Raw genomic sequence first — 25,957 nt, forward strand, 5'->3', positions numbered from 1 at the left:
TTACCTATTACGGTATGTTTCTGAGGAGTCGGAACAAGGCCTGGCAACTGTTGAAATCGGCCACGGGCTTCCCCTACGGGACACGTATGTTTGAAGAGGTCGCATTAGGGGGTTGGCAGGTCGTGCTGTGCAGTCTTGGGTGTGGGGCAGAAATTGTTTGCGAGAAGCGACTTAACTGAACCAAGCCGCCCGTCTTGTTTGAGAGCTTTCTGGGCCGTCTATTCGCTAGCGTACTGATTTAACGATGAGTGGTTTAGTCGGCTACGACTCGAAATGCTGTCATCTCGAAACTTTCCGCTCTTAACGGTCCAAAGCTCTACAATGCCTTCGGGGAGGAGTGTGACGGTATGGGCTTATAGACTGCTGGGAAATAACCAATTTGAATTGGTTTTTTTGGTTTTTTGGTGGGTTTTTGGGTGGTTTCTTTTTGCCGAGTGGTCTGCTGCGCCAGCACTCAACAACTAAGGGGCATTCGCGCAAGGCCAGCAACAATTGAAGTCTAACCGAGTCGCACGCGCACCTGGGCACAGCCGGGCCCCGGGGCCGGGGCCGCCAAGTCACCCCTTTCCAAGGCTTCCGGCGGTTCATGCTAAAAATACCGGTAACCTAGGGTAGCCATGGCAAAAAAAAGCCAATAAACCAAACGAGTCATTTATATCCCTACTGTTATAGGGGATCATTTCCATTTGCATTCTGATATATCAATAATCTTTTATTAAGCCTTCTTCTGTTGAACTTTGAAATCCTGGTTGATGTTTTCTATAAAAACAGTTTAAGCGCCGTATTGCGAATTCTCTTGACGTTGCTGAGCGCTGGTATCCATTTCGCGAGTGCTCAAGTCATCATGAAGCCAAATACAGCGACGACAACCCTCCTTGTTGCCGCCGGCGCAGCACTGGCTATCGACTTGTCCACACTCAGGGAAACCTCACTGGGGCGACATATGTATGGCCCAGAACGGGTTGTGGTAGCCCACGCGGCGATATCCCCGAGACAGACATCGACTGGGGCGCAGGTCAAGAAGAGTATGAACTGGGCCGGTGCTATGGTACCCAGCAACCGAGGTTCTTCGAAGGCAACTATCAAGATCCCGACGCCCGAGATCCCTGCCGACAGCACAACGCCCGACGAGGTACACTGCGCAACGTTCTGGACCGGCATTGACGGTGCGAGTGCGCAGTGCCAGTCCATTCTGCAGACTGGAATCGACATCTGTGCCCAAAGAACGCCGAATGGAACGCTGGATACACTTGCTAGGTCTTGGCATCAGTTCTTCCCTGGTGAGTGGGCAACAAATTCCACGAGTTGCGGCCGTCCAAGGCCGTGGGCACATGCGGCTTCTTGAGTGGGTGATGCTGACTTTCATGGTGCTCGTTAGTCCCGGCCGCCCTGCACGATATCCAAATATCCTTCGGAGATGTGGTTTCAATGTCTGTGTCAGCTTCAAGTCCCACCAGCGGCGTTGTACTTGTTGAGAACGAGACGACTGGAAAGTCCTCCAGCCAGACATATACAAACGTCTCGGACGCCACATTATGCCTCGAGACGGCAGAGTGGGTGGTAGAGAGGTTCACAGTTGACGCGGCCACAAATTCACTGGTCCCCTTTGCCGGTTTCGGAAATGCCACCTTCGAGAATGCGACGGTGGGGGACGTTGGGATCCAAGGGATGAACTTCACCATGTTTGAGATGATCACAAACACATCAACACTAGCGACATGCGAGGTGCAAGGGTCATCCGTGGTCTGTTCAGATGAGCGCCAATAGCTGTTGATTCGTGTTTTAATGCCTTCACCTAGACTAGAATAATGACGTCACGTAGAATAATGCCCTCGCTTAGAAAACAGCCTCACTTAGAATAATACCCTCACTTATTAGAATTCCTTCAATTCAATTTGGTCAGAGACATGACATCCTTGGACAGACTCAGCCGTGGTACACTTGGGGCCCAGCTGAAATAGTGTCGTATCTTGGACAACAGTGGCCGAAGTTTTGCCCAGGATGACCAGTGCTCGTAGAACTCAGAATGTTGAAGCACGTAGAATCCATCTCTGGGAAAGAAACTTGAGGGCCATCTCCCTTGCTGCTCGCGCCTAATTGAAGACAGATGGGGATGGGGATGGGGATGGTCTGCAGGTGGCAGCCTCTGAATACGACGAGTGCAGATATCGGCCGTCATCGTCTAGGCCAAATAGACGAGCATAGACCAAAAGAGCGAATTAAAATGATGTGAGTGCACGCTCAGGCCATGAATCAAAAGCAAGTGGCTCGTGAAGAGCCCATCGGAAAGATACGTTGGTACGCGTGCTTGCTACATCTATTTGCAGCACAATGAGTGGGAACACGGCGGTCCCAGCCTTCGGGTAGTACACACATTGGCATCACCCCGAAGTTACTGTGTACCGGCAGCGGCCTTGGCAGACCACGTCGTTCCCGCCCGTCGGAAGTGCCTAGGCGCTGGCCAAGGGCGGTCCGGGAGCATCAGGGGGCCTTGGCTGGCCTGTTACAACTGCCCAGCTGCGCCACGACGCCGTCTCTTGTGGGAAACATCTTATAATAAACCAGCTGCACTCAAGTCGCATTCTAGCACGGCAGTCAAGTACCGAAGACGCACTGCTACCTGGGTGACAGGTGAGTGGTGTGCCCAGGAAACGCGGTCGTCGCCACGTTTCTTTGCAATGCTGCGGAGTGCGAGCCCTGAGGTAATTAAGGGCACATGGAGGAAGGCTAGGCAGGCTTGGCCATATTTCTTCTTCGGTGGGGCGGTCAGCTTTACGGGCAAGCCCAGATGCCCAGCATGCTATTTATCTTGGCCTTACCCGCAGACTGGTGACCACGCCTCTACCAAGACGGACTTACGAGGATCATGGAGGCTTAAGGGGTCTTGTCCATCTCGTGATGTGCGCAGCCTATTACTTGGCAACTGGAGTTCAACATGTTTTTGGCTGGATGATGCGTAAAGTTTGTTTATGTCAGACTCGGACTCGTTCGTATTTGAGGCTGGAGAGGTATGTGATCGAACAACTTGGCATGGGTCAGCCGCACACCACTTTGCAGACCATTTTATAATTCTTTGGCAGTGGCGCTGCTGGCCTTCAAATAAACCATTCTTCTCCTGAAATCTAGGAATTCAGCCGCAATGATGTCCGAGAGCCAGTAGTTGTTCTTGGTCTTCCAGCTTGCCGACCGACTAGTCAACAGTTGTTTGATTTATGGGCGACGCCGGCAACATCAAGAGGCAGTGAGCCCTGAAGTGTATAAATCAAGGTATTCCCAACCGTATCCAGCAAAAAGTGGGACGAGGTCTAATCATCGCCAGTCGTTACTGTTGAATCGGCCTTCACATTCCACGTCAATCATTCGTTATGGCGAGAAATATGATGTCCAGGTTCAATCTCTCGCTGCGTGTAGCGGCTTTAATTCTTTCTTTTGGTGCCGCTGTCACAAATGCACAAGGTACAGACAATACATGCCCTGCTGTGACTGTCACAGAAACCATTACCACATCCATCACAATCTCCGGCTCAGGCTTTTCGACAAGTCCAGAAGTCTCCGCAAACACAGTGACGGGCAGCCCTAGTGTCTCTTCAGATATTAACTCTGCAACAGACAGCGCAAGCCTATCCTCTGCCACAAACCCATCGACGGTTAGCCCCAGCCAACCGAGCACAACAGACGCGAGCGTGGGCGCCTCTACAACCACCTCAGCACCGATCGTCTCCGTCACACCGGCTCCCAGCGATCCGCCCACAACAAACACAACTGTTCCATTGGACAACTCTGCCGCTCTTGGCGTCAGGCAGACCATCCTCTGCATCGTACCCACCGGAGACCAATGGGTTGCAAGCTTTGCAAATATTTGCACGTTAGGCCTAGAAGGACTTGGCATCTCATACGAGGTCCTCACGTTTCCTCAGGCCGGCACGGAGCTCCCGACACTAGAGCGAGACGGCTACGGTAACTATGCCGGTATCGTCACACTCAAGGAGCTCGCATACGAATACAACGAGCCCGGACGGACAGGTTGGCTCAGTGCCTTGACCGATGCTCAGTGGACTGCGCTATATGATTACCAGGTCAAATATGGCGTTCGAATGGCACGCCTCGATGTCTTCCCCACACCTCAGTTCGGCGTCAATGTCAGGGCCCCGGGCGGCTCTTCTGCCACAGGACAACTCTGGTCATTCACCGATCTGGCAGGATACGAGAGCTCAGGGATCAAGCAAGGTGGGACGGTCGCCATGGACGGTCTCTTCTTCTACGGTGCCGACATTACTGATCCGGCGACAACCCGCCAAATTGCCAAATTGCACTCAGGGCCAGCATTTACGAGCGATGCCACGGCTGCTGTCATCAATGCCTTCCCCCACGCCAATGGCACACGAGAACAGATGGTCTTCTTCACCAGCTTTGCGGCAGGGTGGAGCCAGGCCTCTAATTTCATCCAGCATTCGTGGATCACCTGGATGACCCGTGGCCTCTACCTCGGGCAAAGACGAGCGTACTTGGGAACACACATTGACGACGTTCTCTTGAGTACTGGAATATGTAAGTATATTACGACGCTCACCTTTGTGTCTCGGACCTAGGGCCAAGGCCAAGGACTAACATGTGACAGTTGGCACCACGCGAGAGTTCCGACTACGCGTGGCTGATGTTGAAGCCCATGCAGCATGGACCAGGGACATTAATTCGCGCATGCCTGCGGGATCCGACTATCTGATCGAAATGGCGTACAATGGTAACGGCAACATTGAAGAGGCCGTGCAGGGCTCCTTTGGAACGGACATTTGTGTCCCGGAAAGTAACGTCCTTACCAAGGAAAAGCCCATTCTGGTTGACCAGGAATTCAAGAAGCCTCTTGGCACCGGAGAGGATGCCTGGCCACCCGAGCAGACTAATTATACCTGGTCTGAGCAGTGCGAGGATCTTGACCCTCTGGCCACTTACTTCACTTCCCACCGTGACGAGTTCTATCACGTCAGCCACACGTTCACACACTTGGCTCTCTCAAACGCCACTTTCTCCGATGTCGACAAGGAAATCCGCTTTAATCAAATCTGGTTCCAAAACACGGGCTTCACCGGACACCCCAAGTTCTCTCCTGCCTCTCTCGTACCCCCTCAAATCACAGGCCTGCACAACGGCGACGCCATCCGCGCCTTTTTAGGTAACGGCATCACATACGTCGTCGGCGACAACACCAGACCCGCCCTCCTGAACACAGAGCGCCCCTTCTGGACACTTACAACAACAGCCGAGCGCAACGGCGAGGCCGGGCTCGAGATCATCCCCCGCTTCGCGACAAACATCTACTTCAACTGCGACGACGCCGCCTCCAACACAGCACTGTGGCAGACCGCCCTGGGCCAGACTTCGGGTTTCGACGGTATCATGGCCATTGAGCGCATGGCGGCCGCGCGGAACCTGCTCGCGCTGCGCCACGACCCGTACATGTTCCACCAGGCCAACATGCACGCCGTCGACACGGGCGTCGTGCGCACCGCCGCCCGCGAGTACAACAACCTCTCGCTGCTGCAGATCTGGGTCGAGGAGCTGGTCGACGAGATGACGAGGCTCGTCAGCTGGCCCATCCGCACGCTGAAGCACGATGATTTGGGCCGGGCGTTTGTCGCGAGGCGGCAGAGGGATCAGTGCCAGCCCTCGCTGAGGATGGATTACTCGGCGGATGGGAACAGCCTGGTCGGGGCGACGGTCTCGGCCGCGGACGCAAACTGCCAGGTTGAGATCCCGGTCACCTTCCCTGGCCCGGTGAGGGATACGAAGGGCGCCAGGTCTGAACAGCTCGGGAGTGACCCGTTGACCCTTTGGGTCAGGCCTGGCGGTGCTAGCGTGTCGTTTGAGTTGACTACTCCGGTGGCGGTCAGGTGAGCCTGGTCTTATAGTAGATAATTTCATCTTCAATAATTTCATTTAATCAACTTTTGATCTTTCTCATGTGCCAATTCTCCAGAGATGTATGTGGTTTCGCTTCTAGTCCGTATACGTCCGAGGACATACATGGCGCCTTCATACGGTGACCCCAGAGATATATAAAGTAAAGCCGGCACGTAAACTAGACCTTCGTGGTATACCTGGACATGAGATGGGAATGATCTAAAAATTTGGAAATATCTCTGGGGGCATATACAATGTGTTTGTGCAATCATCCCGACCTTTCGGCTTCAGACTCAGCCACGCGTGGATGCCTGGTTCGTTGAATGAGTTTTTTAAAAAATCTGATTAGCGGAGGCCCACGGGTAAGTAACGCAGACAAGACTGCGAGTGTGGGTACTTAAGTACTTACTTATGCGCGATGTGTGCGCATGTGGCGGCTCTGTTGCAGGGTTTCGAGACTTGCCATCTGCTGGATCTGTGCGACCTTCAGAGTGTTGCTAAACCAAAGTGAAGTTATGTCAAGGGCCAGACTGTGTCAGTCTTGATCCACCCAGGTTGTAACTTGTCGGACTGGTTTGTATAAGTATCACGGCTACGACGATGATTTAGCTGAGAACGAAGCTTCCCCAGAACTGGCCCTCATGAACCGCTGATCTTCATAGGAGTCTGAAATCAAGCCGCGTGTAATTCGCCTGAAGCAGGCTTGGGTCGAAATAAACTTTTCATTTTTGGCTCCGAGGATGGAGCCAGGGTTTAGCGGAGCCACATGGTCATGGGATAATATGGATTTCCAACACTCTAGTATAATATTTGATGATTAGCGAAGATTGCCTTTCCTCAACGTGTTGCTAAGGATATAACAACTGAATCTGATGGTGTAAAACCACAAGTTCCCTTCCCATATTGTCACACTGTATTGAAACAATAGCGTTAGGGATCCTATTCAACTCCTTACACTATACTATGCCTTTTCTGAGAGAAGCAAGGTTACACTAGACACAAGCTACATCTGCATCAGCCCTATGCTCTCATGGAACCAGAACCGCGTGTGCTGCGTACATAGTAGTGCTAAATTGAAGATACAAACCGCAGGGGCTTTCGCTATGACAGTCCGCTACCCAGGTAGATTTGTCTCTGCTCCTCTGCGCAGGAGAAACGTGACGATGGAATTCAGGGCTCGGGTGTCTCCGGTTTTAACTTCAGATAAGTAGTGCAACGCTGTTCTGCCTTGTGAATCTTGAGTATTCACGTACTCTGGACTGGCATCGCGTGCCAGCCTATAGATAACCTGGTCAAGTTCAACCGCCCAATCGCCTGTTATGGCGGCGTTTTCCGACGATTCCGGAGAGTTCGGGGACTCGACGACGCCGGGGCTTCGTTGAGAGAGAATCCGGCACGCTGTCACTAGTGCTGTGCCATCAGGCTCACGGGGTCGATCGCTCCAGACTTTCTCTAGCTGCCTAGTCCAGCCTGGTGTCTCTTGAAGACGTGCGATCATGATCCAGTTGTTCGTCTCCTCAGCAATGCGCATGGGCGATACACCAAGCCGGCCAATGTCTGCTCCGTGATGTAGGAGCTCCAAACATACTCGTGTCCTGCCTAGCCACAAAGCAGCCTCCAATGGGTAGCATGTTGCCCTGAAGTGTATGCTTTGTATATGTTGCCTCATTTTGAAAGGTCCAATATTTGGGTCGGCGCCAAGGCGTAAGAGGTGGTAGACCCATGCATCATTCCTTGTCTCGATTGCATCCAACAACAACGTCGTTCCTGTGGAAGTCGGCGTATTTATACGCTGCATATCGACGGCCTTTCCATCTCGATTGAGATGATCCTGTGCCGTTTCGATAGCGAGAAGTTTTTTCGTTTGTATCTGATGAAGAACCGATTTCAAGTCAGGTCGACACGCTAGAATCTCAGCGATAGTCACAAGTTTCCCATTATCCAGAAGCCATGTGAATACGTCTTGAACGCTCCGATAGTCAAGAAGTCTCTTTACAGCTTGGTGAGAAAAGAACGCATGGATGACTTTCTGTTCTGCTGCAGCAAACCGAGCATCCGCACAGATTTGACGTGTGAAAATATCGCAAGGTGAAAGCCCCATGGTCGAATGTCGCACTGTCGGATCGGCGCCTGCTTCGAGGAGAAATGTGATCCTTTTCCCGGCGGAGGACGCGTCAATGGCATTTATTCCTAGGAGATACCGGGCCAAAATGTCACCTAGCCATTGTCCATGTATGCTCTTCTGTGATTCGAGGGCACATACAATCTGGGTAATCTGACCTCTTCGCAGATCGCCTAGGTTGAGGAGCATGCAGAACAAGGCGCCATGCCCACGCTCTATGGCCCACAACAGGGCCTCAAATGGCTGTTCCCCAGGGATGGGCCAAGACGGCTTGACCCATTCCACGCCACCACACAAAAGTTGCCAGAACAGCCTCCAGCTATGAAATCGTGCCTCGAAGAACCTCGTATGGAACACCCAATGCCTTGTGGCATAACCTGCGAAACAACGAGGGTCGAGATCTTGTTGGACACGAGTAGCCTGTATTTGCGAAAGTATGTGTCCGATATCGACCTGTGAAGGCCGGGCCCGCTTCTGCTCCCGCGATCTGATGTGTTGGACCAAGTGATTGAGGCCTGGCAGAGAATGACGGGTAGACCCCATCACGTTGTCTAATACTTGCTGACTTTGGAGATTTCTTGTCACCGTCATTCTTGAATCCAAAACCGGCAGGTGAAGATATGTGACACATGTAGCTCCCATGAAATTCTCAGCATCCTCGACCGTGAAATGATATGAGGTCGTATTTTCAGCGGTGCCCGGTGAGAGTAGGTGTTGGATGACGCTGTGGTGGATGAATCGCACCTTTCTGTCCTCCTCATCGAGATCGAGCAGGTTACCGCCGCAGAGCGAGATGAGTTGCGTCCCATGCTTGGCTATTCTTTCCGGGTGCCAAACCGGCTCTCCGGCAACAACGCATAGTGCAATTCTGATCTCATCAAGCTCGAGGGGCCTCGCAGCAGATAGGACAAGCTTCATGATCTTGCCCTCATATTTGGGGTCGTATATTCTTTCTAGAGCCTGCTCAAATGCCCCTGGCAAATCTTTCGGAAGATTTGAAATGAGGTTCAGTACCTCATGATCCGTTACGACAGCCTTTGAGTCTGCTGGGAAGATTGTTTCAAGTTGAAGCGAGACCCATAGGTACCTGCGAGTCATCAATGAGTGCGGTCAATACAGAAATATCATTTCTCACTCACATTCCCTGTGCTCCAGATATTAGCTGCCTTTTCACCAACTCCTCCAAGTCAGGACTCAGATGTCGTGTCGTGTTCCTCCTCGTGACTTCTGCCACAATATAAGCGTCAAGCTCTTCGTCATGGTTGGAATTATCATGAGAAACAAAGTATCCCGGGGCGAGCTGTTCATCAGCAACCTGTTGAAAGCGCGAGTTGGATCGACTGGAGTAACAGAACAGAACCAGGCGATTTTGGCTCAGGCGACGGAGACCAAGAAGAACGTCATGCAAATCAACATCAGGGCAGTTCTCTAAGCCGTCCGCGATGATGATATACCTCCTATCTTTAGGAAGGAGACGTAGAAGGAGGTCAATGATTGTTTCCGGATCAAATGCCTGCTTGATATCGTTTTGTGCGAGTATCCTGTGTGATGTTTCTTCTGTGGGCAGATTGCCAATCAGGTTGAAGGCAATACTACCCAATATGTGCTCGGCTTTGGTACTGATCGCTTCCTGAGAAGCACAGAAGACGTAGGCGCACGGTTGTTCAAGATTCATCCGGGCAACTAGATTTGCCATGAACACAGTTTTTCCGCTGCCCAATTTACCGCTGATGCAAAGTGTGGCTGACGTCTGGGAAGACCTCCAACCCTCGAAGCTCGAAGTGTCGAATATCCATCCGCAGGTTCCTTTCTTCCGTTCGCGTCTCCATCTGGTCTCGAATTCATTCTGGTGAGGTGAAATTCGCCACAATAGTTGTTGCTTCAGGTTGTAGAATTTGTCTTGTTGCGAGTCGACGACTAGTCTTGTAGCGAGGACTTGGGTTTGCTGTTGGATCAGATAACCCCATTGGTCTAGCTCTTTTTGGACAGGCCCGAACTCTGAATCGAAGGACGAGCCTATAGACGAGAGAAGCTGTGCCCCGGTCTTTCTCCGACAGAACATGACGACCTTGTTGCAAAGCCTCATGAGGACGACCAGGTATTCACAGAAATATGCCTGCAGTACCTCAGATGTGGGGAAAAGTCGAGAAAAGTCTTCATGAAGTGTCCACGAGGTATTTAGCCGCATCAAAAGAGTTGACAGCTTCTCAAAGTAGCCCAAATAGTTCGTAGCAATCTTCATCATGTCAGCAAGCGGCACCTACCTTACCAAGCCGTGGAAATGCTCCAAGCCAGGGTGGTCAACTCACTGTCAATGACAGCCTTACAGCGCTCCATACCCCGGTTGCGATAAGGTTCTGAGACCCTCCAACCAACACGTCTCCTATGGCGGCGAAAGCCTGGATTCGAGCGAGGAAGCCGCCCACTTTGGTTCCATGTGGTCTCCAGGATTTGTGGCGACGCGCTCCCTCCTGGTTGATTTCTTCGGTCATCTTGATAATATCTCGCCCTGATATTTGGGCATCCTGCTTACTCTGCATGGATCGAAACTCGTTCCTGCGCTCACTGTCGAGCGTTTGTGCAAATTCGGAAATTGCTAGACCCAAGCGAGCCTCGGGCTTCAAACGGCCACTCAAGGCGACCTGCTTTGACGTGAGGTCCATCGGTACTGTTACCCCCACCGCGGTGTAATTAGGGCATGTAAGACAGTTGCAGACTTCAGGAGAGAAGTACAAAGCTCACATCCGGCTCCAAGAAGTCATTTCATTCGGGGGCGAGGGTGTCTTGGAGGAAACACAATAGCTGGGATTGACTCGATACTTTATAACGGAGCATGCTCAAGAATTCCTCGTATTCGAACAGGAGCATTATGCAGGCTGAGTCCTTTGTTGCTGACCACCAATTCAGGTTGCTCAAACCAGTAGCTCGTGTCCCCAGCAATGCAGTCAAAAAGATGTCTAGCACATGCAGTGGCTGCATGTGCATGATGCAAGGGAATGCGGCTAGTAAGCTGTGTCCTACGCACAGCATTTCATAGCGGCGCCATCGAGCAGCCTGCTCACCAGGGAGACCTCGTCCTGTAGTGCCCTACAATTCAGTGCAAATTTATGACCCTGTGGTACCATACCTTCTTGGTAAAAGTTGTAGGAATTGACGCCGGATTTATGAATATGCACCACTTATCTGGTTTCGCATTCTATTCCGCATACGTCCGGGGACATCCATAGCACCTTCGTACAGTGGTAAATGCTCAAGACGCAGCATTCTAAGTGTATTATAAAGTCTACAAATATGACGTTACGGCTGAGAAAAACAAGACCATCACCGAATATCCAATTTGCGCCGCGCCTACCGTGCTGCTACTGTATACCTTATTAGCATAGAGACAACGAACTCAAGGTTGCACACACATACCCAGCACTGGTCGATGAGCCCGATCCGGAGCCGGAGCCGGAGCCGGTCCCGGTGGATGAAGAATCCCCGGGCTTGGGGTTGTTCGACGGGTCCGATGAGTTCCAGCTGTTGTCCTCGTACCCAGTCCAGCAGGTAAAACCCTGGTAGAGGTCGTCCTCCGTGGCGGTGAATGTCACGGAAGCGAACGCTGCTCCCAGGGCCGGGCAGCTGATGTTACCGGTGGACAGCACTCTGAGGTACGACGCGGTCTTGAGCGATGGGAGGTTGATTCTGCGAGGCATCAGCATTGGGAGCTCGGGCAAAGGACACGGCCGTGAACTAGTAGGGGGTAACATTGAACACGTACTCGTCAAAATCACCGTCCAGAAGCATCGCGCCGGCGGTGGTCAGCGCCGGCAATGTTATATTGCGGACGCCGTAGCTACCTATGACGACGAAATCCTTGGCGACCGCTTCCAGTTTCCTACAACCAGTCTCTGGGTTAGCAAAGGATCGAACCGTGAGACACGAAAAAACAGATAGCGCAGAAGCTGACAATATCCCCACGCTGTGAATACTGCCCGCAAACGGAATCCACTCACGGAAAAGAGATGCTGGTCAGATTGTTAATGTATCCAAACAATACCGAGTTGGCCGTGATGTTCCGGAGATCCGGCATCGAGACGCTGGTGACCCCGTCGTCGACCCAGTCAGAACCCTTGAGCTTCGGCCCATAGTACCCGGAGCTGAAGGAGGGCAGGGACACGACGCCGGGCAGCTCAAAGGGGCCCTTGAACTCGTGGTCGATAAAGAAGAACGAGCTGTCGATGACCGGGCAGGTCTTGTAGAAGTCGATGTCGGTCTGGTTGACGATGCTCACCCTGGGATTGTCACATGCCGGCTCGTCATCCCATTCGTATTGGGCTAACGTTGGACTCATTGAATTAGTTATTGCTTGGTCGCGGGACCGCACTGGATGGTGGTGACCTACCGGATGCCACGTTGAATGCCGCCAAGAGGGCAGTGAAGAGTGCAGGTCTAGAGCTCAGCGAGCTCATTTTCCGGCGGAAAGCCACAGCCATGATGATAGATGCTTGCGCTGGAAAACACCAAGCCAACTTACATGATCTATAGAAACAGAAGAAAAAGGGCGAGCATCTCCAAGGATAAATAGGCTTTAGAATTTTGTGTCGATTAGCCCAAATCCTAGGATGTTACTCTGCATTGCTTAATTAAACATACACATCGGATAAATGTGACTCTCCTGCCCTATTCAGTGTTATTAGCTTAGGCTGCCACTTGACAGGAACAAGCTAGGCAACGTTAAAGTGGACCCTCCACCAATGGCCAAACCGACATGCCCAGGGGTAAGCACTGGGTCCTCCCACCTTTCCCTATTCAGCCCAGGACATCGGTGCAGGACTCCAGGTGAAGTTATCTCATCCAGCTCGGAGTATAAAAGGATCATTTTGTCAGCCCTGGGCCTTTGGGCTGACCTGGCTGACCGCACGTTAGGTAAGGTATTTGAACCAGTAGATAGCAAGTATCGTCGGCTTTGCAATGGACAGCAGCAAATCCTCATGCTCATACTCAAAGAATATGACTGAAATAAGTGTCATTGTTCCTTATGCCTTCCAAATGTTGATGAATTAACTTAAAATTTCTTATAGTATCTTGTGAAATAACTACAAGTCCAAGAATTCAGCCCAAACTCTTATGTCCAGAGCTTTATCACCTGAATCAATCTATGCGTTTCATGATCTAGCAGTCGGTCATGGGCAAACCTCAAAAAGATGTGTTCTCTTTCTCACGGATGGCCCAAGGCCACACAACGTAATGGGCACACACAGCCTTCGTCGGCCACGCGTCACGAGTATTTACCTAGTAACACCATGGCTAGATCAGTGGTGCTCACGGAGGCGGATGTATGGATGGGTGGTGTGTACGGATTGGCGTCCTCAACACTCTTGTTCGAAAAGGTCACGGTGGTCCTCGGTGAGGCAGATTCCAAATGTTACACAAAAACGCAAAACACATACAGGTTCAACACAGGCATACAAAAATGCCACACTCATGGGCATTTCAAAGCACATGTGCAACTAAAAAAAAAAAGTCTCCATCATCCAGTCAGGATCGATTGCCTTTCTGCAAGAGGTATTGTCACGAAGTACTACAGAAACACAAAAAAACAAAGAATTCTATCGCGTCGCGAAGCGGAGGGCCAAAAACAACACGTTAAAGAAGAGCCCGGAGAACGCTACCAACAAGAAACCCCTCTCTGTCCCCCTTAACTTTTTGGTCTCCTCCCCTCTCCCTTTTGAAAAAAAAAAAAAGGAAAATGCAACTTGTCAAGCCTCTTCAACTTCCCCAGTGACGAACTACTGCATCTTCTCGTGGGTGGCCATCAGGGAGCCTGTGACAGTGACGTTAGCATGTTTTTATCGCAAGTAAACAAGGGGGGGGGGTGTGGGGGCTGAAAGAGACATACCGATAAAAGTCGTGACCAGGCGCGACCGGACCTGGCAGATATCCTCGGGCACGAGCCAGATGGTGGCGCCCATCTTCCTGGCGATGGAGATGCTGAGCTTGGCGTTGAGGTAGGCGTCGTCGTCGGTGCGGCCGGGCGTGACGAGGTCGTAGTCGACGTAGTTGCTCTTCATGCCGTTGAGCACGTCGATCAGGAAGACGCCCGTGCCGATGTTGCCGTCCTTGAAGGAGCGGATGGACGAGTTGCGGCCGCCCTTGCGCGACATGTCGTTGGCCCACTTGACCATCTCGACGTCGGTCATCTCGCGCTTGCCGAGCCGCTGCGCCAGCGCGCCCAGCGTGATGGTGATGTTCTTGCGCATCAGCTGCCACACCAGGCCCAGGGTCAGCATCTTCTGCCCGTCCGTGATGTCGGCGCCCTGGATGCCGACCAGCGAGAAGCCGTTCTGCTTCCCCAGCTCGACCGCGTAGTTTGTGTTCTCGACGGCCTTGAAGCGCATCAGCTCGCCGCCGTTCGCGGGGGGCTTGTTGACGTGCCGCCAGTTGACCGAGCCCTTGATGACCTTGTCGTAGGCCTGCAACAGTATTGAGCCATCGCGCAGGTCGTCGAAGAAGGACTGGACAGCGGGCTGGACGTCCAGGCTGTTGAGCCACAGGGTGAAGACCCTGGCCTCGCGCTCGCCCTCGGCATCGAAGTCCTCGACCTCCTGCTTCTCCTCTTCCGTGATAGGGTCGAGGCAAGGGTGGGTGTTGAACAGGTTCGCAACAAAAGCAAGGTTGAGCTTGGGGTTTCCGGCGACGAGGGACTTGGGGGTCAGGAACTTGCGACAGCCCAGCTTGTCCGCATCTTGGAGGACCTCCTCGGCACGCTGGAGCAGGTCTCGTGTCTGCAGAGGGGCCCTTGTGCACCCGTATTCCGAGCCAATCTGGGCCAGGAGGACAGCGTAGTTCTCGCCGTCCTTGACGTCGGTAGAGAAGTTTGCGACGCGGCGGGGCCAGTTGGCGGCCTTGAGGTGGTAGTTGACCCAGCGCAGGAGGATCTGCTCTGGTGGCAGGCGCAGGAACTGCTCCAGGGTCTCGTCCTCCTCCAGGAGCCGGTACAGCTCAGGGTGCAGCTTGATGTCGATCTTGCCCAGGAGACCCCTCCGGATGATCTGCCAGATCAGGCCCAGGATGAGATGCTCGCGGACCTCGATGATATCCCCACTGCCAATGTTGACGACGGAGCAGCCGATACCCTTGGCGGACTCAATGACGATGTTGTTGTTCTCGGTCATGTGGAAGGCGTTCAGCTTCTTGATCTTCCTTCCGGGGACGTTCATGACACGCTCGTCGATGGTATCCGGCACGCTGTCGTTGATGAGCTTGGCCAGCACCAGGCCGTCGCGGCACTCGTCGAACATCTCGAAGGTGTCGGTGGGGAAGGGCAGGCGGTCGCCAATGTCGGCATCTCCGGCCAGGACGGCGTTGATGTGGCGGGTGAACTCTGTGCGCTCGTCCTCGTTGATGGTGTGAGTGATGTTGGCATTCGAACCTTGGACGTGGATCTTGCCGCTGATGCTGGACTTCTGGGCGTGGCCACCGCCGGTGCGCTGTGCGACGACACTGCTGGGGGAGGCGGGGGCGGCACCTCCTGTGCGCATGGCGACCTGGGCCGGGGAGGATTCTCGGAGTTTCGCGATGAGCTATTAAATCAATGCCGTCAGCCTGAGGGGATGCCCTGGGGGTGTCTGTTCCTGTGTCCTTGTCCCGTACGTACCCCGACATAGTCCTCCAGCTCGACGCGCCTGGAGGAGTCGAGGTCGACCTCCTTGAGTGCTTGTCGCACGACATCGTAAGGTTGGCGCTCGCTGGCCTGGGTGGCCTTGATGGCGGTGGCCTCGTCTACGTAGCCCTTGTCGTCGACATCGAGCTTGCGGAAGGCGTCTGCCAGGCCGAATATGTCGTTCTGCTGGAACTGGGGGAACTTCCTGTGTTTGGGGGCAAGAGAGATGGTCAGCGGGGCGGGCAGTCCGGGGAGCCGGGTGCTGGGGCTCGTCATACCTCTGCAGCTTGAGGACGTTCATGGTTGCGTGGTTATGCACTCTATGTTGTTGCTAATTGGAGATGCTAGATGCGATATGGTGTTGGAAAGGGAAGGGCAGCAAGACCAAGGAAATACGCAGCCTAAGGAGGTCGGTCGGTCGGTCGTCAGGTCGGGTCGAGTCGCATGTTGGAGGGGGGGCAAGAGGTAAGCTGGAGGAGGGATCAATCATTCGCTTAATCAACCATTATTAGCCCGCCTTGCCCGCCCAGGGAGCTGTCGGGCTGGGTGACTGGCGGGCAGGCGGGGCGGGCATGGAACCTGTGGGAACCTTGCATTATGACGTCTCTGCCCAAGCCCGCGGGCTACTTACCCCGTACCCAGGCTGCCAGGTAGCTGCCAGGTACAAGCCACGGCGGGTTTACGCGTACCGCACGCAGGTCAAGCGAGATGCCAAGAAAGGCCTGACGACGCATTGTTAGGCAGTCATTAGGTTCGCGACTCCAAAGCCCAACTCAATGCCGCCCCCATCGCAGCACATGGTACGTAGTCCGTAGCAGTCAGTCCCTCATGCCCATGGCCGAATTCGAGATAGCGGGGTGCCTGTCCAACATGCAATTTGGGCCATCGTCATTCGCGCTGACTCGACGTATCTCCTTATCCGCATATATTCAGGCCCTTCTGTTTTGAGGCTAACCTCATCCTCACGAGCTAGTGACGCCGTGCCCTTGCGTGCCCTTGAGATAAATTTTCCATTTTCCTTCTTGATTCAAATTCCTCGAGTGAGACTGTTCTTTCAGTTTTTGCCTTTGCTCCTGTCCAAAAGGTCGGGCCCAAAACAACAACACAATCATCATCATAGGTAAATTCAAGTGTCGCCGACGTCTCGATGAACCATCCAAGTCGATGACTTGCTCTTTTGAGTTGGCTCTGACGTCTGGCCCTCCCGATCTGCAGGCTCAGTGGCCGATCCGTTTGTAGCATTCGGCCCAGCCCGACGCTTCTTTCTCATCTTTTGCTGTTTTCCTTTTACTACTGCCGTCCGGATTGTGTCCCACATTCTCAGCCCTTCCGTGTTGATCGGATCCCCCTGGACGGCGGAGAGCAACTGTCCTTGTATATGTCTTTCTGGCCCCGATCGACCCGACTCGGCTGGCTGGAGCCCATCAACCTGGACGACAGACATTTCTGTCTATCTGTGTCTTAGCCTCATCCTCCTCCTTCCATTCAGTCTGCCACCTCCATCCTGATAACAGACAGCCTGATCAGAAACCCTCTTCATCCAGCTGCCAACCTTTTTTTTTCTCTCCCCCCTCTACACCACATCCATATATAAAAAATAAAAATTAGAGAAAAAATGGCAAGCAGCAGCTCAACCCCACTCTGCAAAGTCTGCGAGGACCCCCTCGTCACCCAGCCCGACGAGGACGACGCCGGCGAGGCCCCAGCCCCGGACGACCTCGAGCTGCCCTGCGGCTGCCACTACCACTGGCAGTGCCTGCTGGACCAGGCGGGCCACATAGCCCTGGCCCTGACCTGCCCCTCGTGCGACAAGTACCTGCCCACCAACGAGGCCGGCCCCAGCGTCACCAACCCCGTCTTCCACACCCCGCAGCACCAGACCACGATCCGCACGCGCTACGCGTCAGAGGGCGGCGTCGAGGAGGACTTCGATATCCTGCCCACCCTCACGGAGGAGGCCTACCTCGAGTCGCACCCCGAGGAGCGCCGCCCCCGCGCCTTCCACACCCTCTGCGGCGAGGGCGACGTCCTCGGCGCCGTCGAGCTGCTGAGCGACGCCGCCGCCGACGAGGGGGCGCAGGGCGGCGACGTCGCGGCCATCCTGAGCTACCGCGACCCCCTGGCCCGCGGCCGCTCCGCCCTGCACCTCGCCCTCGAGCGCGGCCAGGAGGACGCCGTCTGGCTGCTGCTGTTCCTCGGCGCCCCGCGCCTGCCGCTCGACGCCTTCCCCCAGGAGGCCCTCGACGCCGCGCGCGGGATGGGCATCGGCCGCATGCCCGAGCGCCGCGGGGAGGACCTCCGCGCGCTGCGGGACGACGACGGGCGCGCCCCCGAGGACTATGCGAGGGCCCTGCCCGAGGTGTGGGGGCGGCTGGTTGGTGCGGGCGTGCTGAGGCCCTGAGGGCGTGCCGCGGGGTCTCCTTGCTCTGGCGGGGTTGGTGGGTAGGTGGATGTGGTAAGTGGGTGTGGGAGGCATCAATCACTTCGGCCGGGGGTGTCATGTACGCGTCCAACGGATCATCGTGTGTGATCCCAATCACCACAGCAGCCAGTGTATCCAATAGCATATAAAAATAAGCAACAAAGTCAAATATTCCAACGTGCTCTTGTTCCATATAATACGGGCATGCAATTGTTCGTATAGACCAGGCCAGGAGGGAAATGGATGCACCCACAACCCCCAGTCATGCTCCACACGAAAGCACGGCTATGTTGGGGCCATGTTCATTTTCAGGTCAACATCCATGCCAAGTCAGTGCTCACTTACAAAGCAAAAAGCTTCCTCGTCATAGTCCATCTAGAATTGTCATAAACCTGGCGGATCTAATGCCACTAAGCAGACACAACGCCATACTACCTAGCCAAGGTCCACCATAGCCTGTAAAACCAACCAAGAGAAAACACCAATGCCAAAGTTGCCGCCCGCCAGTCTTTACATGTAGCCCAATCCCATCTAGCAGCACACCCTGCTGTCTAAAGTGAATGAATGCCGACGTCTCTGTGCAAAAAAGAGTACCAAAAGGGAAGAAGAAGAAGAAGAAGAAGAAGAAAAAGCATCAATCACCTCCGCCCAGCATCCCTCCCCTCCCCCTTCCTCGAGAGCAGCTGGCTCATGATGAAATGCGCCACGTCCTCGTCCGCCCAGTACGCCATGTGGCTGGCGATGGTGTTGATCGGGTTGAAGTCCAGCGCGCCCTCCTGGACGCTGTAGTCGACCCGCCCGTTCCTGTTGAGCGCCCGCACCTTGAGCTCCTCCTTGCGCACCCGCGCCGCCTTGTTCTCCTGCGCCAGCCACTCCTCCCTCTCCGCCTCGTTGTCGAGCCCGCTGCCGCCGCCGCCGCTGCCCTCCTCCTTGATCATCTCCGCCCGCCCCTTCTGGAACTTGCTGTACAGCGTCTCCAGGTCGTCGTCCAGGAGCGTCATGTCGTTGCCGCTGATGCTCTTGCGCCCGCCTTGCTCCTCCGCCAGCTGGCGCTTGCGCTCCGCCGCCTTCTGGCTGAGGCTTGTCGTCGAGTCCTGCCGGGATATGACGCCGGACGAGGTGGAGATGTTCCTCCCGGCGGCTGGGCTTGGCGTGTGATGCTGTTGCTGTTGCTGCTGCTGTGAGGCGGTGATTTGCGCCACATCTTCCTGGGTCAAGCCCAGGCTGCGGTTGAGCAGGTTGTTGGCTAAGCCCGCACTGACGCTGGCCCACAGCCCGCTGACACTTTGCCCGACCTTGGCCCCGATGCCCGAGATGCCTTGTGGGGCCACAGCTCCAAAGATACCCTTCTTGGTGTACGGCAAGTTCTGAGGCTTCAGGGAAGACATGGCGGGTGAGATGAGGGGCTCTACACGATAGGATATCGGGTCGGATGGGTAGAAGATGTTGAACATCTGGGACAACTTAGGCGACGACACAGAATACGGCAGGCCCGTGACTGGGGAGATGCGTTGGTGATCGGCCGCTAGAGGCGCCGTGCGGAAGGGATCGTCAGCCTCGTCCGGATCAAAGGGGCTGTTTGCTGGTAGTCCATCGGTCAGGTGGCGTGCGCTGATAGTCCTAGTCGAAATTAGTAACAAGTCAATCGATTGCGCCGTGAGATGTACACCTACCGCCCCTTCAGCATCTGGAACAGCCCGATTGGAGAACCAAGGCAGTAGAAGTCATCAACCTCAAAGTCGAAGGTCAAGTCTCGCGGGTCCTTCTTCGCAGGCTTCGGCGTTTCGGATGGCCAGATCCTCAGCGGGTTCTTGGGCTGCTCGGCTTGTTTTCTCATCTCTTGCTGGCGGCACAGTATATCGAACATGATGGCAGACCCGAGTGAGTGGCCCATGATGTGAACCTTGCCCTTGAAGCCAGGGTTCCTCTCGACGAAAAGATTGTAAATCCTGTTCGCCTCTTTGAAGACAATCTCGGAGATCTGCTCCCTGTAAGCGCTCTGGTATAGGAGCACGTCCAATGCCAGATCAGAGATGAGTGATCTCGCAAATGCCACTCCTTCCACCGTTATATCGTCGAGGGAAGGATCTGAAATATGAGTCAGCGGAAGCCATTCTTCTGAGCAGCAAATACTTACATTCGTCTTCTTCGGTCGTCGCAAGGCCGATATCCTGCTCGCTCCTCTTCTCCTCGCGTTTCCTGGGGAAGTCCAACAGGTGACGCCAGCATACGGGCAATACCTGTACACGAGAATTCCCAGGGCCTCCGCCGATTTCCGAGTTGAGCGCTCTCAGATCCTCAGAAGTGGTGTAGACTGACTTGAGCGTCTTCCTCAGCGTGTTGACATCGTGGACGAAATTAATACTTTCCATCCGCAAGCCGAGCAACTGGCCAATGCCGTGGGTGATCAAGACAAGGTGCTCAATTTCACGCCCCTGTGTTTCGCCGGCTGGTGCGTTGTAGTCATCCTGTATCTCCTTCTCCTCTCTCTTCCTCACAGCTTCTTCCTCTAGCTCGACGTCGCGGTTTTCGGTTTCTAGCAATGTTGATATCTGTCGCTTGAGAGTATCGCCTCGGGCCTCGATCGCTGTTTTGAGTGTGCTTTCTTCCTCACCGCTTGAACGTGCTACGTCAATAGAGTCGGACCTCGTCGTCGGGGGCGCGGACCTCCGTTTCCGTGCCTTGTCAAGCTGTTCCTCCGTGTTCTTGTCGTCGGTCGGTGTGGTGGGCGCCTTCTCATCTTTGGACGAGTCCGTTTTCGGCTTGGTCTTTCCCGGCTCTGTGTAGCCACGAACAAGCTTGACGCCACTCATGTAGCCCCCTCCAGCAAATCGTTCGTACATGGTCGAGGTCACCCATGACAAGACGCCGTCGGAGTTGAGCCATGCTGTCGTCGAGTCCTGATATGTTGCCACCGAGTTCATCCAGGCACCGAACAACCTGTGTGTTTGTGGTGGACCCTGCGGCTTCAGAGACGAGTCGGCCTGTGCAGCGGCCTGGGCCCTGAGGTTATCAACAGATCCCTTTGGTGTCACGTCTCCTCCCTTTTTGGATTTGTTGTCGCTTCGGATTCTTGGGGCTAACCAGGAGTTAATTCTCCGTCGTTTGCTGGGTCGCTCTTCCAACTCACCAGGATAGAGCCAGGGTTTGCACTTAAGGAAGCCCTCCTCGAGTTGCGCGGCGAGATTCTCCTCACAGGGACGGAGGGTCGAGCCCTCTTGGTAGAACCAGCTGCCACGACGCACATCGTAGACAGGACCGAGCCAGTAGACTGGGGCGAGCTCGCGCTTCTCTATGTCGACATCGAAGAGGAAATCCTCATTCACCGGGACCTTGGTTCCACCTTCTTTGTCGCTCTCGCCGGAGTCGGACGAAGTTAAACCCCTTCGCGGGCCTGAGAAGTTCCTAGTCGGAGCGGAGTTGCTTCGGTCCCGTTCTATTTCTGTGCTCTCGAGGACGCCCTGATATGCGATCTCGATCGATCTTGTGTCATTGTTGGAGAATGGGACCCATTTCTTGGGAGGCTGGGGTGGTTTCTCGTCGGGTTTTCGTTTGCCCTTGATGAGCTGTGGCTTGCGCTTTGGCACCTGCAGTGGTCGACTGTCAGCAAGTCCTCTCCAAGTGTGGGCACGGGAACCTACATCAACAGCATGGAACCACTGGACCTTGAGCGGCGGACAGTCGGAAGGGTATTTCCTGGCACTGATGCCGTATATGGGGTTGATGCTGTGGTCGCCTCCCTGGGTCGCGGTGGGAGCAGGGGCGGGCTTGGGCGGAGGGGCCGCGAGAGGCTCCTTGGGAGTGGGCGTCGAGCTCCGGCTGCCGGACCACGGGTTGATAGATTCCACCGCCGAAGCCCATGATGACTTCTCTGCCTTCTTGTCGGCACCGGATCCAGAGGCCATAATCTTATGCCATGCGGACGAGGCTTGTGAGGAAGACCAGGTCCTGACAGAGTGGCGCCTGGCGTGGCTCGCTGCCGCCCTCCTCCAGGCGCTGTGCACTGCAGAACCCTGCGGCGCCAACTTGGGATGAGAGGGCACGAAGCACGGCCGTAGACGATCGGTGTGGGTTGAGGTCGCGATTCGCGGAGCCCGAGAGGGCGGCTGAGTCGTGAGTGGAGGGGGACTTGCTCGCAACGTCTTCAAGAAAGAGGTCGGCGGTAGTTTGGCCGAGGACGACAAGAGACGGGAACAAACTGGGAAGGCAGCATAAATGAGCTTGACGTGGTGTCGCGGGCAGATGATGCGTGCATGTGACAGCGAGTTGGATTAAAGGGTCAGAGGGTGTGGCTGCTTGTTGGCCGTTTGTCAGGGTTCATAATTAGAAAGTTGTCAGGATGGGTGTCTCACTCGCAGCTGCGCCCGGCCCCCAATGAGGGCCTGTGGATGCGCCCACGCGGCTCCTCCATCAGCTGGTTGGGATGACACCGTCAGTCCCGAAGGAGCTATGACGTCCCTGCAGGCCCTCCCGCCACTTACCGTTTAAGGGGGCAGATCGGCCGGCAGCAACCGAGCGAGCACCTGCACAACCAGGACAACCTCGACTGCAGCCCGACCGTCCCGACGCTAGGAGCAGGGGCTCCATCCAGCCTGCCAGCTTGCCTATAGGCCATTGCAGATGTCGGTCGCATGCCGTGTTGATCAATTTCGTGTTTGAGTCTGTCCACCGTTTTTGCGAGGGGCTCTAATGTCAATGATTTCCACCGATTTCCACAACTTCCCACCCGCAATTCGCCCCAGCGAATCATCCCAGGCATCAGAACATCTTGGCCATGGAGAACCATCGCGATCCCCGGTCCTTCCGAGTGGGCGACGCTTGACGGTCCCACACTCTCGCCCATCTTTCTGAAGCCATTCCTATCTCTTGTCGTCGCAATCACTTATCATCTGCAGGGCTGCCACACAAGTCTGACAAAAACATCATACTGGCTCAGAGGGATTGTTTCACTTGAATATCACCTGGTGCAGGTAAGGTAGTCTGACATCCACAGCGACTGTGTCCTTTCCCTAAGCCAGGCCGAATGTACCACCCTAGAACTACAGACTCCCTTGTGGATTTTGAGGATGGATTCAAGGCTGTCTATCTGGCCAGCATTTTCGACGATGCAATCACCCATGATCAGGAACAGATGAAGCCGCCTGCTTCTTGACGAACCGCAAGTGTAACTCGAGGCGGAAATAAAAAGTGGAAGGGATTTGATACTGTCCTACAAACTTCGAATGGGAAGCTTTGCTCCCTTTCCGGTTGTTCATTACAGACTCAAACGCCCAAGGGTTCAAAACGCCTTCTTCAAGTTGAAACGGATCTCTCCCCTCAATTTTGTGTGGTCCTTTGCGTTTTGGGCGGCCCCACAGGACAGCATAGAATTGGTATTAGAGGTCGGCACGTTGCTGACTGAGTACTAATCTTTCTTCTTGATATCCTGAGTATCTGCCTGAACGAAGGGGAGGAATGTCCTTAAGAGGTGAAGTCGACCTCGTGTCTAATCCCGATACATATAAAACATATATAGCGCCTTTATACAGTAGTAAACGCTGAAGACATAGTGTTTAAAAAGTATAATACTAATAATAGTATAGAGAGAATGTAATACATGGGTATGTAGCCTTAGCCTGATGCCGCACAGATAAAGCTAGGCAGTGAGAAATATATATAACTTGTATAATGTAGGCTAATAGATGCTGTTAGTATTAGGCTACAGACGGAGAGGGAACCGTCGGAAATGGCGTACTTTCACACGACTCGCACTTCGACCAAGTCACTTTTATCAACGTACCTGCCTCCTAGGTAACCAACCCACCTGGGCAGTCTTTCCGTAGCCACGTATTCACTTTGCAGGCACCCAGTGTTACGACCCAGTACGGGGGGCTCTGTCTACCTCACGTCTTGCCGAGCAGCCTTCAACCCTACTTCTACTGCAGCCTTTGGTAAGTTCCTCCGTTAGTACAGCCTGAGCGCCACTCTACGCCCCATCGAGCTTCTCAAGCTTCATTTCCCTGACTTCCAAGACCGAAACTACACCCATACCTCGATTCTTGCCGTCTGCAACCTTCAAATCCATCGCATCGGTGCTTATTCTCCATCTCACATTGTCGCCAATCGAGTTGCACCTCGAAAACATCACCAGCCACGATGGCATCAGTACCTGCTACGACATTTCCTCGTTTCCTCGACCTCCCTTACGAGTTACGCTGGGACATCTACGCGTACTGTCTTCCCGTCCGCGTCGTCGACAGCAGAATTATCCCTGAAGTCATTTGGCCCAACCTACCATCGGGTCTCGACCACAAAAAGCTAGAGCCGGCCTTGCGATACATTGTGAGCAAGTACACTAGGATGCCCGTCATTTCCAGGGCCATTCCAGAAGTGTTTCGCAAGATCCGGAAGCATGCCGTGCGCCCACGACTGGGCCAGAGGGCCTGGAACTGGATTGACTATATCGGTGAGAACAAGTACTCTTACCAGGACCCGAGGCCGATTCTCTTTGACCCGAAGTTTGACATCCTTTACTTTGCGCCTCGCGATGTCGACGACGACCGGTCTACGCTTGACAGGAGCCCGTGCCGGCTTGCGAAGAGCCCAGACACAATCGTAGCCCTCGACGCATGGACGATAGAAACTTTTGCCCACACCGCTTCCACCATGGACTACTGTTTTCTTGGCAGAAAGCACTGCATCATCATCCTCAGCGAGACGAGGCTCATCAAGCCGATGGAATACATCGTCTCATGCGGCCTCTTCGGCCTCTTCGGCGAGGAACGAACAGTCCTCGTGGACGTCGATGACCTCGAGCTCATCGACTACTACGATAGGAAGCTCAACGACCAGGATATCCACCCCCGCAAGTGGGACGAAGGGGTCATCCCGCCCAGGCTCGGGGGCATCAGGCGGTACAGCTCACACGGCACCGTGGATCCCATGAGGGCATGGGACGAGGACTCGCCGGTCGTGAGCGCCCAGGACCGAGCCCAGCTCGTCGAACAGGACAAGAAGGAGGTGCTGCGCCGGCTGAAACTGGCCTGGCTGGGGGAGAACGGGTGCTGGGACCACCCGGCCGAGGAGAATCCCAACTTCGTGCCGCACGAGCGCCGCGAAGACCTCCCGCCGCGCTGGGACAGGGTCTTTGACGAGGAGCACCCGGCCGCCAAGCTCTGGCTGGACAAGCTGCCGGCGTTCTCCTTTGCCGTGCGGCTGCACGCGCAGGACCTCGAAGAATGCAGGCGGATTTGGATGGCTGATATATCTTGGAGTTCGTACAATAAGCCACAGCCGGCCAGAAGGGCTCCGGGTCGGGGGAGACGTCGCAGATTGCGGGGTTGAAATGGCATACGGGAAGTACATGGCGTAAGTCTTGTCTTCAACAGGATCTCGTTGAAGCCACTTGGGATTGTCACGAGCCCACAGGGTTCATGTCGCCGATTTGGTCTCAGCGACGGTGGGCAACCCGCTGCGAGCCGTGCCTCCACATGTCACCTACTTGATGCATCACTTCGGCATGTTTTTCCCCCCCTTTGGGCGGACGAGGCAATAGACAGAAATTATGCCTCCCAGAATGATGCAAAGCTAGTCGAGCAATTCTCCTAGATTGGTGCTGGAGACCGTACTTATTTGTTTACTTAATTACCTCTTGATTACTTAGTGTAGCAGTGCAGAATGCAACCTCTAAGTGCTACGTTTTTCGTCGTTGCATTGTGTTCACGAATGTCTAGGCTAACCCATTGCCAGCGCCTCAGAAGCCATCAATTGACCTTCTTGCATGGATGCCCCTGTGGCTCTGACTGGTCGGCCTATCCACTTTGGGTATCATCCAGCTAAATTGGGACCTGTACTACCCGCCTCCAGCAAGGAACCAACACCCCAATCCTTC

The 25,957-nt window shown here is 54.4% G+C and overlaps 8 protein-coding genes across 8 annotated transcripts; 4 read left to right on the forward strand and 4 right to left on the reverse strand.

Annotated features, from left to right (window-relative positions):
• Positions 1-943: 943 nt before the first annotated feature.
• Positions 944-1,767, forward strand: KVR01_011801 (uncharacterized protein; the record flags this gene model as incomplete). Its single annotated transcript, XM_044781492.1, has 2 exons — positions 944-1,280; positions 1,379-1,767. 2 exons carry the CDS (start codon positions 944-946, stop codon positions 1,765-1,767), a joined length of 726 nt encoding a protein of 241 aa, XP_044639510.1.
• A 1,610-nt stretch (positions 1,768-3,377) lies between these two features.
• KVR01_011802 (uncharacterized protein) lies at positions 3,378-5,892 on the forward strand (the record flags this gene model as incomplete). Its single annotated transcript, XM_044791297.1, has 4 exons — positions 3,378-3,456; positions 3,610-3,839; positions 3,918-4,548; positions 4,619-5,892. The coding sequence occupies 4 exons, from the start codon at positions 3,378-3,380 to the stop codon at positions 5,890-5,892; spliced, it is 2,214 nt and encodes a 737-aa protein (XP_044639511.1).
• Positions 5,893-6,478: 586 nt separating this feature from the next.
• On the reverse strand, positions 6,479-10,791 carry KVR01_011785 (uncharacterized protein). The gene is made up of 4 exons (XM_044785152.1): positions 10,330-10,791; positions 9,160-10,256; positions 6,958-9,107; positions 6,479-6,901 (listed from the first exon to the last, which is right to left on the reverse strand). Exons 1-3 carry the CDS (start codon positions 10,681-10,683, stop codon positions 7,013-7,015), a joined length of 3,546 nt encoding a protein of 1,181 aa, XP_044639494.1. The 5' UTR covers positions 10,684-10,791; the 3' UTR covers positions 6,479-6,901; positions 6,958-7,012.
• A 603-nt stretch (positions 10,792-11,394) lies between these two features.
• On the reverse strand, positions 11,395-12,495 carry KVR01_011685 (uncharacterized protein; the record flags this gene model as incomplete). Its single annotated transcript, XM_044791141.1, has 5 exons — positions 11,395-11,641; positions 11,781-11,897; positions 11,941-11,981; positions 12,120-12,337; positions 12,405-12,495. 5 exons carry the CDS (start codon positions 12,493-12,495, stop codon positions 11,395-11,397), a joined length of 714 nt encoding a protein of 237 aa, XP_044639394.1.
• Positions 12,496-13,393: 898 nt separating this feature from the next.
• On the reverse strand, positions 13,394-16,280 carry KVR01_011776 (fimbrin). The gene is made up of 4 exons (XM_044793361.1): positions 15,944-16,280; positions 15,660-15,870; positions 13,902-15,585; positions 13,394-13,826 (listed from the first exon to the last, which is right to left on the reverse strand). The coding sequence occupies exons 1-4, from the start codon at positions 15,964-15,966 to the stop codon at positions 13,792-13,794; spliced, it is 1,953 nt and encodes a 650-aa protein (XP_044639485.1). The 5' UTR covers positions 15,967-16,280; the 3' UTR covers positions 13,394-13,791.
• Positions 16,281-16,666: 386 nt separating this feature from the next.
• On the forward strand, positions 16,667-18,066 carry KVR01_011699 (uncharacterized protein; the record flags this gene model as incomplete). The annotated part of the gene is made up of 1 exon (XM_044794050.1): positions 16,667-18,066. Exon 1 carries the CDS (start codon positions 17,281-17,283, stop codon positions 18,064-18,066), a length of 786 nt encoding a protein of 261 aa, XP_044639408.1. The 5' UTR covers positions 16,667-17,280.
• Positions 18,067-18,075: 9 nt separating this feature from the next.
• Positions 18,076-22,396, reverse strand: KVR01_011634 (uncharacterized protein). The gene is made up of 5 exons (XM_044781778.1): positions 21,729-22,396; positions 21,218-21,674; positions 20,225-21,166; positions 19,761-20,175; positions 18,076-19,707 (listed from the first exon to the last, which is right to left on the reverse strand). The coding sequence occupies exons 1-5, from the start codon at positions 21,990-21,992 to the stop codon at positions 18,726-18,728; spliced, it is 3,060 nt and encodes a 1,019-aa protein (XP_044639343.1). The 5' UTR covers positions 21,993-22,396; the 3' UTR covers positions 18,076-18,725.
• Positions 22,397-24,222: 1,826 nt separating this feature from the next.
• Positions 24,223-25,410, forward strand: KVR01_011731 (uncharacterized protein; the record flags this gene model as incomplete). Its single annotated transcript, XM_044794151.1, has 1 exon — positions 24,223-25,410. One exon carries the CDS (start codon positions 24,223-24,225, stop codon positions 25,408-25,410), a length of 1,188 nt encoding a protein of 395 aa, XP_044639440.1.
• Positions 25,411-25,957: the final 547 nt, after the last annotated feature.

Source organism: Diaporthe batatas (genome assembly GCF_019321695.1).
Source record: "Diaporthe batatas strain CRI 302-4 chromosome Unknown Contig00016, whole genome shotgun sequence".
In the NCBI taxonomy this organism is placed as follows: Eukaryota; Fungi; Ascomycota; class Sordariomycetes; order Diaporthales; family Diaporthaceae; genus Diaporthe; species Diaporthe batatas.

Excerpts from the sequence above, each read along its gene's own strand:
- KVR01_011634 (XM_044781778.1), bottom strand. The coding sequence starts at position 21,992 with ATGGCCTCTGGATCCGGTGCCGACAAGAAGGCAGAGAAGTCATCATGG. Across the intron at positions 21,167-21,217 it reads CAAACCCTGGCTCTATCCTG|CCCCAAGAATCCGAAGCGAC; the intron begins GTGAGTTGGAAG and ends ACTCCTGGTTAG. Across the intron at positions 20,176-20,224 it reads GACGACCGAAGAAGACGAAT|ATCCTTCCCTCGACGATATA; the intron begins GTAAGTATTTGC and ends CTCATATTTCAG.
- KVR01_011785 (XM_044785152.1), bottom strand. The coding sequence starts at position 10,683 with ATGGACCTCACGTCAAAGCAGGTCGCCTTGAGTGGCCGTTTGAAGCCC. Across the intron at positions 10,257-10,329 it reads CTGTAAGGCTGTCATTGACA|ATTGCTACGAACTATTTGGG; the intron begins GTGAGTTGACCA and ends GACATGATGAAG. Across the intron at positions 9,108-9,159 it reads ATATCTGGAGCACAGGGAAT|GTACCTATGGGTCTCGCTTC; the intron begins GTGAGTGAGAAA and ends GATGACTCGCAG.
- KVR01_011776 (XM_044793361.1), bottom strand. The coding sequence starts at position 15,966 with ATGAACGTCCTCAAGCTGCAGAG. Across the intron at positions 15,871-15,943 it reads AACGTCCTCAAGCTGCAGAG|GAAGTTCCCCCAGTTCCAGC; the intron begins GTATGACGAGCC and ends CCCCAAACACAG. Across the intron at positions 13,827-13,901 it reads CCTGGTCACGACTTTTATCG|GCTCCCTGATGGCCACCCAC; the intron begins GTATGTCTCTTT and ends TCACTGTCACAG.